Source organism: Sceloporus undulatus, chromosome 1 (assembly GCF_019175285.1).
Source record: "Sceloporus undulatus isolate JIND9_A2432 ecotype Alabama chromosome 1, SceUnd_v1.1, whole genome shotgun sequence".
Taxonomy (NCBI): Eukaryota; Metazoa; Chordata; class Lepidosauria; order Squamata; family Phrynosomatidae; genus Sceloporus; species Sceloporus undulatus.
Window position 1 is genome coordinate 67,063,075 of NC_056522.1, and position 14,793 is coordinate 67,077,867.

General features: G+C 37.6%; 1 protein-coding gene across 4 annotated transcripts in view; it reads right to left on the minus strand.

Annotated features, from left to right (window-relative positions):
* The window catches only part of RYR2 (ryanodine receptor 2), a 406,736-nt gene that overhangs the window by 94,068 nt on the left and 297,875 nt on the right, over positions 1–14,793 (minus strand). For all 4 annotated transcript variants that reach the window (XM_042470214.1, XM_042470205.1, XM_042470232.1 and 1 more), the window contains exons 57-63: positions 13,659–13,736; positions 12,619–12,694; positions 10,265–10,391; positions 9,083–9,198; positions 6,671–6,735; positions 5,399–5,520; positions 2,577–2,626 (exon numbers count right to left, since the gene is read on the minus strand). In XM_042470214.1, the coding sequence (XP_042326148.1) occupies positions 2,577–2,626; positions 5,399–5,520; positions 6,671–6,735; positions 9,083–9,198; positions 10,265–10,391; positions 12,619–12,694; positions 13,659–13,736 (634 nt within the window). The remainder of the gene's footprint in view (positions 1–2,576; positions 2,627–5,398; positions 5,521–6,670; positions 6,736–9,082; positions 9,199–10,264; positions 10,392–12,618; positions 12,695–13,658; positions 13,737–14,793) is intronic.

Consider the following 14,793-nt stretch of genomic DNA (forward strand, 5'->3'; position numbering starts at 1 on the left):
TATATATATATATATATATATATATATATATATATATATATATATATATTCTGCCTTTAACAAAAAAAATTCTCAAGAGTCAAATGAAATCTCTAAAGATAAATGGAGACATGTATGCATGGGATATGTCAAATATACACAATGCCTTCACTTCCTTGTGGGGATGTTCCTGTTCAGGATGCCAGACAAACAAACATGTCTAGTTCCAGGATATCCCATGGCATTCTTCTATTCCCTGTTTCTATTGCTTGGGGCATCATTGTGTTGGTTTTGACCCCTTGGATATTTAATTTTTTAAAAAAAAAAACTTCAAGTCTTGAGACTCTCCTGAGCAGCTCCCTGTTGTTCCTCAGAGGCCCCCTTTAGGCTTCTTTTCTGTCAGTTCAGTATCAGAAGGAGTGATAATAAATTACTAATGGAATTCCATTTCTAGAAAGGCAGATTTCTTATTGTGTTGCAACAAACACAACAAAAAGTCACATGTCACACTAATGACATCATCTTAAAAACCTGCACTTATACCATAATAAATTACACCAAATACTTTTACCATAACAAATTATCCCTTAAGGTTTTCCAAGATTCTTTCAGGTCTCTATTATTTCAGCATAGCCAATCTATCCAACTAATATCAATCATGAAAAATAAAGAGGAAAGAGAAAAGATTCTCAGTAAACTTGCATTTAAGGAACCATACAGTTGGGAAATTCCTAGGCTTTGACAAGGGAGACATTGCTCAAAGAAGCAACCAAGCCTTGGGAGCAAGTAATCTGCACTATTCCTATGACTAAGGGGCTGTTCAGACCAGCAGTTTGAGCCAGCCTGGAGGCAGAGTCAGGGTGTAGCATCTCCACGATGAATGTCCTGCCTCCGCCCCCAGGGCGGCATGACACCGTGCACTACACAGATGGTACATGGCATCACGGCACTCCTCCAGCAAACAATTCAGCCCCGAAGGGATGCAGCCAAGCCGTGGCAATGCAGCTATCACACCCTTTGCAGGGCACAAAGAAGAGCCACTTTTTGCAGCTCCTTTTTGCACCCTGCAAAGGCTGCAGCATATGGTTGCCATGGCCCCAATCTGTCTGAAACAGGGCTGGCTGCATGCCGCCCCCCTTGGGGCTGTCTGTGCAGCCCCTAAGTTCATGGAACTTTCTATACTGCACTGAGCTGGATTGTACATGTGCCTTCAAGTTGGCAGTCGATTTATAATAACTCATGAATTCCATAGGGATTTCTTGGGCAAGAAATATTCAGATGTTGTTTCCTCAGTGCCTTCCTATGAAATATAGCCTACAGCACTTGATATTCCTTGGTGGTTTCACATCCAAATACTAACCAGGGCTATTTCGATTTCAAGATGAGATGGGAGTTATAGCTCTATAAATCCTCTCTCAGGCCATGTGACTGCAACAACCCAGTCTACAGGCATATAGGATGCTCCCAAATAAAGTTTTTATTTTACAATAAACAATGCTTCTTTTACTGTTTCAATTATCTTCCACTTGTAAGCAGTCCTTACTGCTTCTGCAATCTTTTTTGTTATCACAAAAAATCAAGGGAAAAAAATGAAACACTTTAGGATATATTGTTTTGTTTTGACTGTCACCTACATATTTGTATAACTTCCTGAAGACTATGAGGAACTAAAATGCATGCAATTTATCAGTAAACCATTTCAATGTAAGGTTTTAAAACAGCCATATCCAGATGGAAATGAATCTTTAAATGTTCATAGATCTTTCTGTCCATCCTCTTCCATGAGAGGAAGAACATGAATGAACATGTGCTTTTAAAGTACCTAATAGTTACAGAATACTAGGATTCTAGAATATATACCATCTCATGAAGAATGCTTTCTGTATTGTGGGAATAGATTAGCAGACTCATTGTGCTTGTTTTCATGGAATTTTGTATGATCGCTATGTGTGCATTTCCATAATCCATAAATTTGTGGGATTTCCATTGCCTGTAAATGGATCTCCATAGATTGCCATAGACAGCAATGTAAAATGATTATGAGAATTTTGAATATGACATAGGATAAAGTCACACTACAACTCCATATAACCTAAATATCCAAATACATCAGATCATGTCTGATAATGGAAGCTAAGCAGAGTCAGACCTGGTTAGTTCTTGGATTGGGGACCAGCAATGACCAGATGCTATAGGCTGTATTTTAGCGGCAAAACCACCTCTGAGTATTCCTTGTCTAAGAAAACCCTATGAAATGCATAGGGTCACCATAGGTTGACAGGTGACTTGAAGACACAGAAACACACACAAGAACCATATACAAGGTGTATATAAAAATACTTCAGTGACATATTTGCTTTTAATATTTATTTTTAAAATTAAGCAGTCAATACAAAGTTGGGGTTGAGATGGAATGTTTAGGCTACTATATTAAAATCACTGTAGCTAAATGTCATAGAGGATTATTAATGCCCCACCAAGATCATACCATTGGCCATGCAATCATGCAACATGCAAAAACTCAGCACACACAGTGACAAAAATGGCAAAGAAAATCAAGGGATGCTCACACAGGTATTTGTCAAGGGTCTCCTTACCAAACAGTGAAATCCTATGCCTGACAAGTACTCCAAGTTTGCAGAACAGGCTAAATACAAGGGGCAGGAAAAAAGAGAGAGGGAGGGAAGGAGACAAAGAAAGAAAAGAAACAGCTGATATATAAGCAGGAAAAAGGAAACATGATGTTTGGAAGAAAGAATTAACTACCTCAGTAAAATGTAGGACTGCAAGTAATAATATTTTGTAGAGCAGCTCCATAACAAATATGATTAAAAATGTACATATGTATCATTAAATGAAAAGAGAAAAAACTGACAACAAAACTATTTTTAAAACCATCTTTTATAAAACTCTAGTCACTGAATATTAGAAAGCAAAATGCAGTTATCAGGTTAGTTTAAGAACATCACTACTGTTTTAGAAGCAAATGAGAGGGTGGGTAGATAGATTATGTTTGAGCCAGTAACTAATGTATGATTATGGTATTGCACATTAAATTTATTTTATATGCATATAATCACATTAAAATTTTGTTTTGTTTTTAGAACAAAACCTTGTTTGATACAGAATTAATATAGGCCATAGGTCAGCACAAAATTAAAAGTGCTTAACTGACTAGAAAAGGGTGTTGTTGTTGCTTACCATGAAAGTACCTGCAGGGGAGGTGTAATAAACCCACTGGAAGTGTGGGTTTTATTCTACCACAAAAGAGAGTACAGTCATAGGACTTATGCAGTGTAATTTATCATCTCTTACTTTCACCTTCAGTTACACCCACAGCCAAGTTTAGAACACATCTGAATTCATCCAGAAACAGGAAAGGGAATCCACTCCCAAAATAAAAGGAAGAGCAAAAATATTCTCCCTCTGAGATATCAGGCTGTCATAATGTAAGTAATCACCTTGAGGATACAGTGAATACCTCTCTTTACTCCTCCTCAGAAGGTACCATCTTGGTAAGTAAGCATCAATTGCCTGAAACATCTCGCCATGTTTCATATGTTTATACAACACATGCCCCAGACTCAGCTAGAAGCTGCCCTGATGCCGCTCCAAGGCAAAAGAACTAGGAGCAGACAAAAAACGCTCCTTTTGCCAGCCTGGTTCAAAACCACAGTGGCAGCCCAGCATGTTCAGTCGCTGCAGCCCGACAAATGCAACAAATGGCACCAGCATGCCCTGCCAGTTTTTCCCCCCAAATAAATCTCCATTTTCCCTTGGCTGCCCCTAACAATGAGTGAGTTCTAAATCTAATAGTCACTGCCCATAAAGGTAGATGAAGAAGAATGGAGGAGAATAAATCCTATGGCTACTGATCAATGAGCAAAAATCACTGGAAACAAGAGCAGAGGAGAAACAACGTGAGCAGCACCATGCAGGAATGCTGCTGGTGAATGGCCTGCACCACAAACATAGATCAGATCAAAAACAAAATAATTCCTTACAGATAGGGGTCATCACAATGGAGTGTATTACACAGAGGTCCTTCCATGTGCTAAACATCACGCAAGTGCCCCCCCAAACATCATGCAAACACCATGGGTATGATCCCCATGGTGCTACGGAAGTGGAATCGTGGCTCCCGCTCTGTTCCCGTCATACACTCATAACCGGGGGAGCCTCCTGGAGTGCTTTTCTTGTTAACAGGATAAATTATATTATATATATATATGTGGATGCACTATACAGAGCTTTCAGCATATGCTGAAAGCTGCAAGGGAGCCACGCGGGAGCATGTGGGGCGCAAGGGGCGGCACGTCCCATTCAGATGAATGGGGCATGTGCCCAAGGCGCACACGCACCACTGCCACATTCACAAGCGCCATTACTTTCAATGAGGCTCAAGTATACACGTTTTTTTATGCGGGGGGTCCGCAACTCACTGATGGGATCACCCCCCCCATCCTGTGAGCAATCTCTAGTTTAACAGGCAGAATAAGGACCCTTCTTCCCCCTCGCCCCCCCCCCCCCCCGGGCCAACATACAGTACAGATCATTTAAGAAGTGATGGAGAAATGGGTTAGAACATAGTCAGCTGCTTCCTGATCAACAAGGGAACAGAAGCCTGTCTGTCGCAGTGGCTGCTGCCCAGTAAGTATGAATTGAGACACTTTCACAGTCCCTATGTATCCCTTAAGCTATGGAATACATAAGGATCATAAATACAAATACAAAGCAGTCATGAATGTATAACTCTAGGTTATGCGAAATCGAAGGCTTTCACAGCCAGCGTCCACAGTTTTTTTTACAGGTTTTTCAGGCTATGAAAGGGTTTTCATTTGCAATGCTGTTTGAAAACACTAAAATTCTGGACCCACCAACAACTATCAGGTCAGAATGCACAGGGAAGCCATTGAAATCCATAAACACCTGGACAATTTCAACAGGAAAGAAAAAAAAACACAAAGTAACCAAAGTTTGGCTACCAGTCCTGAAAAAGACCCAGCAAATGCAAATGAAAACTAGGGTGAGGTGGGGTTTCCCAGCAGACAATGAATCATTAATTAAATAGACACCCTGAGGCCTTGCCATTTAACAACAGAACAGTACACAGATTAACATGTAAATAACTTCCTTTCAACCAACAGTATATATACCCCCACTCTCTTCCATGCCAGCATTCTCTGAAGATGCCAGCCACAGCTGCTGGTAAAACGTCAGGAATAAACTCTTCTAGAACATGGCCCATAAAAAACTCTAGGTTATGCATTTATAACTTATGAAAGGGGCAACAAAGTCAGATCACAGTCTGTGAAAGATGAAGAAGGAATCTAAAGTGGATAATTTTGTATAATTTTTACACTTTTCACTATTTGTTTCATAATAAACTAATCAGCTATTATATTTTTAAGAACTTTACCTTGTTACCATTTCTTTTTCCTTGTTAGAGGCATGGCCGCCACTGCTGAGAGGCCTGCTTGCTGAGGAGAGGAAATATAGTCGATGGTTTTTGAAATACTGATCAATTAAAGGAAGTACAACCTGAAATAAATACATAGGAAAAAAACAAATGTACACTAGTTATCACAAGGTGTCATCTACTACTCTGCTCAATTTGTGAAGGTTAAGGATATCTTAGCATATATTTAAAGATTAATTAATTAAAGAATTAATTAATTCAATTTATATCTTGCCATTATCTTGACAGAAGACCCAAAGCAGTTGGTGCTCTTTCTTTACATAGGGCAAGGTTGGGAAAACCTTCAAGCATGCTTTTACAAGCTCCAGGTACTCCCAAAATTTTGAAATTCTTTAAATTCAAAATGTCCCCTAGTTTGCTTTAGATGGCAAGGGAGCAATTCTGACATGTTTCATCCCACAAGCAATTTTTAGGGTGGCCTTTTTCAGCCACTTTCTGTTTTGGCAAAAGGCCTGTCCTGGGCCTAAAACTGTCCAGAACAGAAGAGCACAATGAAATTATCCTAACCCTAACAGAGGATACAGAGGACATTTTGTGTTCTAAAAAAATGAAAAATGGAGAGGACACACAGGGGTGAGTCCTAAGGTGTAGTTAGGAGCATGTGTAGTACCCAATACATGGGAAGCCTATGTTATATGATGTTCCTCCTGCCATGTGTCCTTCAAAATCATAATTGCAATAAATTAATACAAAAGAAATAGAAACACGCCAGACCAGATGCTATAGTTTCTCAGCAGAGCAGTGACTTTCACCAACAAAAGCACTCCAATGACTCTTTGTAGCCCCCTGTAAGTTATATGCAGACTATTCCCCTACCCAGTGACAAGCTTGCAATGTCTGCCTGCTGGAACTATCAGTCTGTGAACACTGGGCATTATTTCTATAATCAACCATACATAAAGAGATGAAGAAAGGGAAACATATGGGTTACATTCAAAATCTCATGAGCAGACTTCTGCTTGTGAAACAGGATTTTACTCAATCCTTTAGAACAGTTTTAGAGCTATTATCTAACAATGTCTGCTATAGATACGGTCTGTAGTCAATGGATACCAGCCAGAGAAACAAAGGCTCTTGGGTTGTTGTTCTATCACCTGTAGCATTCCTGTAGCTAATTCCCAATCTCCTGTCTTTAGTTAGCAGGTAATTAATATAATTCTCCATGAGACCTTAACACATTTAATATCTGCAAAACAGAATAATATACTTTACTTTAGCAAAGAACTTGATTTCTTGTTCATAAGGAAATTGTTCTCCTTTGCCTCTACTGCCACCATCTGTATGAAAAAAAAAATAAATGACCCATATTTAATTCAAAACATTATGGTCAAATTGTAAACTTCTATACTGTTCCCACATGTTTTTAAACTGAGTAGCTCATCTGTCTATTGACCTACACACTTAATATGCACATAGACAGTTATTTTATCACTATGTAACCTTTATCACTATGTAACCTTTTATCAGCAAAACAGCATAATGGGTTTAATCTCATTATTAAAAACCATGGTCTGCTGAAGAAAGCACAGATCAACATCAAGAGTTTTCTCCATTACCACCACAAGACAAACTGCATGCCCATTTCCATTCTTTTTATTTTCAAGCATTCAGGACAAAGAAGTGGAAATGTAATTCACAAGATGTCAGGAACAATCATGTTAAGTAAAATAGGAATGGCTATTTATGAATGTAGTTAAAATACTTTATAAAATTATCTCCTAACTATTTTGAAAGTTTGACTTTTAATTTTAACAAGTCATACCTTACAAAATAAGCTCAATTTGTTCATGAAAGATCTCACCAAATATATTTCCCCCAAACACTGCCCTTCTATCCTAAATCTGCAGTTACATGAAAATATATTATAAAAGGAGCACTTTTTCCAAGTGCTAAAGAAGTTCTAGATTTAAAAATAAATAATAAAATAACTTCCTTAAGTGTTTTTAAGAAACTAACAATTTCAAAAACTCACAAATTATTAAAGGATATACAGTCAACTCTCCATTTTTGCTGGGGATCCCCCCCCCCCCCCCTCAGCACGAAAATGGAGACTTGCATGTATTCAAGCCTTCTAGGATTGAATGGGGTGTGGCCCCACAAGTGTGCAGGGGGGGCACCCTGCAGGTGCATGCCCCATTGGTGTTAACGGAGGTTGCCCCTCTGTGTATAATCAAGAAAGCAGATATCAAGTCCACGAGAAAGGAGGGGCAACTGTATTCTATTTTTTGAGAAATGTAATATACTTCCTGGTTTTTTTGTTGATGTTGTTGTTGTTTTGGTTATCACTGCAAAAACCACTTCAGCAGTATATTGATATCTTCATGAATACAGAGTTATGTCAGAAGTACCACCAAACTTATTGGACAAGGCCCAAGCATGTGGTTGTCAGGTAGATTCAAACACCACCAAGAGAAACAGGTTATCTGTACTCAATGAAGTCTGGTTTGAGATTGAAACAGCTTTGATCTCTGACAGAGGGTCTCCTCCAAGGGGAAAGTTAGATGAGTGCTACCATGCTGAATCTCTTGGAACTCTTAGCAACTTCTTATAGGATCCCATCATGGGATCACAATTCAAAATTCAAAAAGGATGTTAAGAAGCTGGAGAATGTCCAGAGGAGGGCGACCAAAATGGTGAAAGGCCTGGAAACCATGTCCTAAGAGGAATGACTCAGGGAGCTGGGTATGTTTAGCCTGGAGAAGAGAAAGTTAAGAGGTGATATGATAACCCTGTTTAAATATTTGAAGGGATGTCATATTGAGGAGGGAACAAGCTTGTTTATTGCTGCTCCAGAGAACAGGACCCAGAGCAATGGATGAAAGCTACAGGAAAAGAGAGTCCACCTCAATGTTAGGAGGAATTTCCTGACAGTAAGGGCTGTTCAACAGTGGAACACACTCCTTCCTCAGAGTGTAGTGGAGTCTCCTTCCCTGGAGGTCTTTAAACAGAGGCTTGATGGCTATCTGTCGGGGATGCTCTGATTAAGAGTTCCTGCATGGCAGAATGGGGTTGGACTGGATGACCCTTGTGGTCTCTTCCAACTCTACGATTCTATGAAGTTTCATTTTGATTTTCCTAGAAAAATACTGGAATTTATTTGTCTATTACAGTGGGCCCTTGGTATCTGCTGGGGTTGATTCAAGGTTTGTTTGTTTAGTTTTTTGAATTTATATTTTTTTAATATTTGCAAACTGAATGCATGTATCCATGGATAAAAAAAATCTGTGGATAGGGAGGGCCAACTGTATCTCCCCTTGTATGAGTAGGAAACAAGTATTAATAATAATAATTTTGTTGGATTTGTCTGTCTTCTGTGTTGCTTATTGAATTGCTTTATCAAATCAAAGGGATTTAGATTTCATTAACATTAAGAACTGTATTTGAGCAAGGGGGATTCAAACAAGGGGATACATTTGAATTTTCTATTTTTGTAATGAGCTAAAATTCATGCCGATAAAGTCATTCAAGTGCTAATGTTCCAAGAGACACAACAATAATTTGTGATCTTCAAAAACTCAGAGTGAGCATACTGCAGCCTCTTAGTAGCCATTTATTTACAGTAAGCAATATCAAAATGTTGTGAAAATAGAATTTATCATATGGAATACATTTAATATGGCTTACCAAATTCCAGAATATACTGATGGGCTTCATTTACATATCGTATAAGCTGCTGAAGAAAACTATAAGCAAATCGTTTCTCAATGGAAGGTGTGTCTAATTCTAGATTCTTTAAGCCTCTGGAATAAAAGAATACTGACACTATCAATGAACTAAGAAGACATTCAAAAAGCAGAATTCATTAATACACTGAAATTAACATAAAGCTACCAAAAACCTTATCTACATGCCCAATGAAACAACTTTCAAATTCTTTTCTTTAAAACAACATTCCTTAAAGTTTAAAAATGTGTTGCACATATTGCATTTACTACTATTTCTGTTTATATGAATTGCCTCACAGACTACAGAAATGGGCAGATTTCTGGTTTGTGTTCACATTTAGGAGGGGCAGAACTGAGAAGTTTATATTATGTTCTATCCTATCTTTAGTTTAATAAAATTTCAAAATGCATTAGAGTTAAGGTTGACAACATTTGTTTTAACCTCTACTCCTTTTTGCTAAACCTACTTGTCTGCACCTACTCTAAAAGAAATGAGTATAGAGTGGACCCTTGTTATACACTGGGATTTGGTTCAAAGATCTCCTGTGGATAACAAAATCCGTGGATACTCAAGTCCCATTAAATATGACATAGCAAAATAGTGTCCTTTATAAAAAATGGGAAATCAAGGTTTAATATTTGAAATTTATAATTTTTGAACATTTTGAAACCGTGGATGCTTGAATCCATGTATAAAAAATCCTTTTATAAGAAGGGCCAACTGTAGTTATTTCTTTAAACTGCCACCTCTTTCAAACAACAACTGTTTAGTCTTTGGCTATGAACGAGCATTTAAGAAAGGATAAAAATCATGAAAGCAAACCTACAATTATTTAAATTTTTTAATTGTTTGTGACAAAACAAAATATCACAATTAGTTGTGCTACTAGTCCACTTATGCATTATTATATTGCATTCTTTTTAATGTAACATTAATGTATTATTATTAATGCATTATTTTTACTTAACTGTTCTTTAATGTATTATTTGCTGGTCTTTGACTGTAATAAAATATCATTCATTCAATATCACCATGGTATTGTTGGGAAAATGTTTTTCAGTGGTTTCTTTTACATTGAACCACCATTAATACACACTACCAAGACCCTGAAAATCACTGTAATGCTGGATTATTACTTACCTGGAGACCACATATCCATTAATTTGCAGGAATTTTAGGATATCTTGGGCTTTTTCTCTGTCCTTTGCCTTTTCTTTAGCTGTCAGTGTATCATAGGGAACAAGTAATGGATGGTTTCCTCCACCTACTATCATAATTCAGGAAAATAACAAAATGGTAAGAGCGAGTAGCTGGCATGTAAGATACATTTAAGCTACAGGTTCTGTATACTTTATCCGGAATTCCAAAATCCAGAATGTTCCAAAATTGTCTATATGGGCCTAAGATAGCGACATTATTGCTTTCTGATGGTTCACTGTACACAGACTTTGTTTCATGCACAATTCTCTGGCAGAAACATTTAAGAAACATTTTTTTCTGCCAAGGTATACAGTGAAATTGGTTTAATTTTTTTCCCTTCAGTGACTCTCCTGATCATCCCATACTTTGGTAAGAAGAACATGGACATGTATTTTCATCCCTAAAATAGTTTCTTTCCATAGCCCTTGCTCTAAGCAGACCAGACTACCAAAACACTTTCACACTTTACTACCATGAAAATTCTGGCATTGCCTTTGGAGTTTGTATGTAACCTCCTGGTCTCTTTCAAAGACCAGTACCCTACTCTTCCCTCATTTTAGATCCAGAGGTTAGGGGTTTGCCTCCCTGTCTGTGTTCATTGGTTACTGTTGCTGAAATCTTGAGGAAAAAACCCAGCTGACCTAGTTCTGGAACACCATTGACTTCGGCAGTGTCTGCTGAAGTCAAGGCCAGAAAGATGCTGAGGGAAAGTCAGCATCTTTCCAAAGGACACTTGTCTAAATAGGAACAGATTCTGCTAAGAACCAAAAATGTTGCTATTATAAGGGTTTCTGCTTTGAATGCAGCTTCTTTACTTTCTCTTCCCACTGAAGGTGATCCACATGAGACTGAAGTGCCCTTGGGGCTGCGGCATGTGTTCACCACGGCCCTGGGGCGATCAAGGCTTGGGACAGCATCTAGGTGCCCCTGCCTGCCTGTCTGTTCTGCCCCATGTCTAGATTTAGTCTACAACATCTTAAGTAACATAAATTGAATCTAAAGTCATAAAGCAGGGGATCAAAAGCCCAAAGTGGGACTGAAGAAACCAATCTGCTTCCATTTAAATCAAGGGTGGACAAAATACAATCCATGGACTGCATGGAGTTCCCCGGGGCTTTTTGTGAAAATTAAATGCCCTCTAGGAGGTTTGGATAGTATTTCCACCACATCTGAAGACTTCCTTTTCTCTAATGAGATCAAATAAATTATTTATGAAAATTATTTGTGAAATTTTTCCATGTCCCCTAATGAGGTCAAATTCTTCACAACTCTTTTGTGATTTTTTTTTCAAAAATATGTTTGCCCCCAAATGTTCTCCTGGGGGCCTAATGTGGCATTCCACCCTACTACAATTGTCCACCCTAATTTAAACATATGATACTGAAAATGAGCTAGCCATTTTTTCCCAACTCCAATAGTATTACAGTGGGCCCTCCCTTTACATGGGGATCCGTTCTGGATCCCTCTGCGTAAGGGGAAAGCAGCATATGCACATGCCCCATTAGTTCTTCCAGGGCTCTTCTGGCACATTGTATACGCAGATTTCTTGGTAAACTCTAAAAAGGAGTACAGTGCGCCTGCACCATATGTGGGCCCACTATGCGAGGCTTCCAGCTTAAACAGAAGCTGCGCGACAATAAAACAATGGTGCACCTCCCCATGGTGTGTGCATCTCCACACACATGTGCCCCATTGTTTCCTATGGGGGGGGTGAGCGTACATGGATTTCTCCTTACATGGGGGACCCAGAACGGATCCCCCGCATAAGGGAAGGGCTCACTGTACTTTCATAAACAGAAAAAAATAGATTATCATTAAGCTAAATGTGTCTTGATGCATAAAACTGTGGGAATGGTCCTCAGGTCATATGATGGGAGATGACTTGTTGTGAGTTCTTTTCTTTGTACTTTTATGAATGGGGGACTGTACTGAAAGTCAGGAAAAAACATTTGGTTCCTAAGTTATCACAAACGATAATGTTACCTGTGATCAAGTGACCACATAAGATTTATTTATAGATTGTCATCAATATATATAGCACTTTTACCAAAGGTGAAAAGAGAAGAGGCCCTGTTAAAAGTCTTATTCATCCAAGACAGTGTTATTCATTTCCAGAATATATTCAAATTCTCTCACGTGTATCTGAATCTTTTGCCATTTTCCCTCAAAATATTCTAGCCTTTCTGCTTAAAAACATACTCTAAATCTGAACAGTTTTATATTAGCAATGGCTATTTGCAGGTAACAAAAACTGCTAATTCATATATTCTTAAAGCTGTTAGCAGAAGATTTACCTTTTGCCTCAAGTTCCATTTTCTTTTTCTTTGCCCAAATGTTATGATAGTTTTCAGCCATCATCTCAGCCATAGCCTGATGAAAGGAAATGGCATAGTAAAGAAAAAGTCAGAATGACTAATGATACTTTGAGCATGTTTTACATTTTTAAAATCTGTTATCATATTTTTGCAAAAGTTGTTCCAGAAAAATAAACTTTAATTAAATACGAAATTCATTTTATTTTGTTTTTTACAACAGAACTTGGTACATTAATTTTATAAATCTAAACTTAAGAAATGGTATCAAACATATATATATCATGGGTTACTGCTGCGGGGGGAAAGCAGGGATCCAAGCACTGATTCTTAAACCAATGTTCAACTGCCAACATAAAGGATCTTCTCCCCTCCCATCTGTATCCTTCTGCACTTCCCAAAATTGGCTTTGGGTGGTTTAGTAGCCTTTCAGGGCCCATTTTGGAAGTGCACAGAGCCTGCAGAAGAAAGAGGAATCTCCTTCTCCTAGTTCTATGGATGGAAATTCTGTTTTGATTCTGGTGTGAAAAATACAAAATACTGTGATATCGCAAAAAAAACGGGGGGGGGGGGGGGGAGAGAACATAGAGAATTTCTAAAGAATGGTTGAAATACCACTAGGTATGAACCAAATCCCTGTGTATATATGGCTACCATTTCTTCCTACATGAGGCAAGGATTGTATGCAGTCAGTTCTTTTCCATAATGTAGCAACAAGGAAAGACAAAGAGAAAAATTTGCAGCCAGAATACTTGAACCAGTGACTTGATATGCTATTTTTTTAAGAATGAAAAACCTACTGTGTGAAATTATATTAAAAGTGTAAAAATTTTAAATATTAAAATATTAAGTGTAAAGTTTAAAATATTTCAATCTATATGTTGTATAATTTAAAATATGTTATTGTCTATTAATGATAGCTACCAGAACACAGGGAGAAAATTTATATTATACACTAGAAAAAACAGCAAACACTTCCTTCCTTGTTGCTAATACATTACATTAGCTATGATACAACTTACATGCAGTTCTCTGGAGAGAGTAACATTACTCATGTCAATTGCACGGGGACTATAGCCATGGACAGTATCTACAGAAACCTGAATAAATATTAACAGATGTGTAAAAGAAAAATGAATGATCAAATACATTAGGTACAGACATTAAAATGTAGTTTACAAAGGATAACTTGTATATTAATGAATCAATAAGAAAAGAATGAGCAATTGACAATTTATCCAGTTTACACATATTTTTCTATTAAACTGCATAACACTGCAGATTAATGAGAGCTAAACACAGACTACATACTCAAAAGAATGAAGTTGGTATAAAAAATATCACTTTCTGCACACCTTGAACTACATTGTGTCAAATTTCCATTTACTTAAATGAATAATCGACATGCACAAGGATTGAGAACCAGCATGGCTTGTGGTTTGAGCCTTGTACTACGACTCTGGAGACCAAGGTTCATTTCCCAGCTCAGCCATGGAAACCCATTGGATGACTTTGGGCAAGTCACATGCTCTCAGCCTCAGAGGAAGACAATGGCAAACCTCATCTAAACAAATCTTATCAAGAAAATACCAGGATAGGTTTGCCTTAAGGTTGCCATAAGTCAGAAATGACTTGAAGGCACACAACTACAAACAAGGATTCACAGTAAAATCAAAAACATATAGGTTAGAACCAACATATAAAATATGCTGATCCTTAATGCAATACTCTTCCAAACATTTTTGTAGATGCTAATAGTTTTAGTGCATCTAACATTAATGATTTCAGTTAGTCATAATGACAGATTTATTAAAATGAAGATATTTCACTTAACATTTACATCTTGTGCCCTGTGAAGAAAGGGCTTACCTTTTAAAAAAAGAAAATAATAAACTTAACAATGAATTCCCAGACTCTACCTTTATAACTCTATACAAATTATTAAATTTAATGCCAATGATTAAAAACATTTTATAAAATATTTAAAATCTAATGACAATTTATCAGGAATTGTCATGTTTCTTCTAATGTGTTTACCCCTCATGCACCAACAAAAATCACTGCTGCACAGTACACAAAGACCTACACCAACAATATAGGCATTCACCTGAAGAATTATAAACAATCTCAGCTACCTGCCATGTATAAATTATTTGG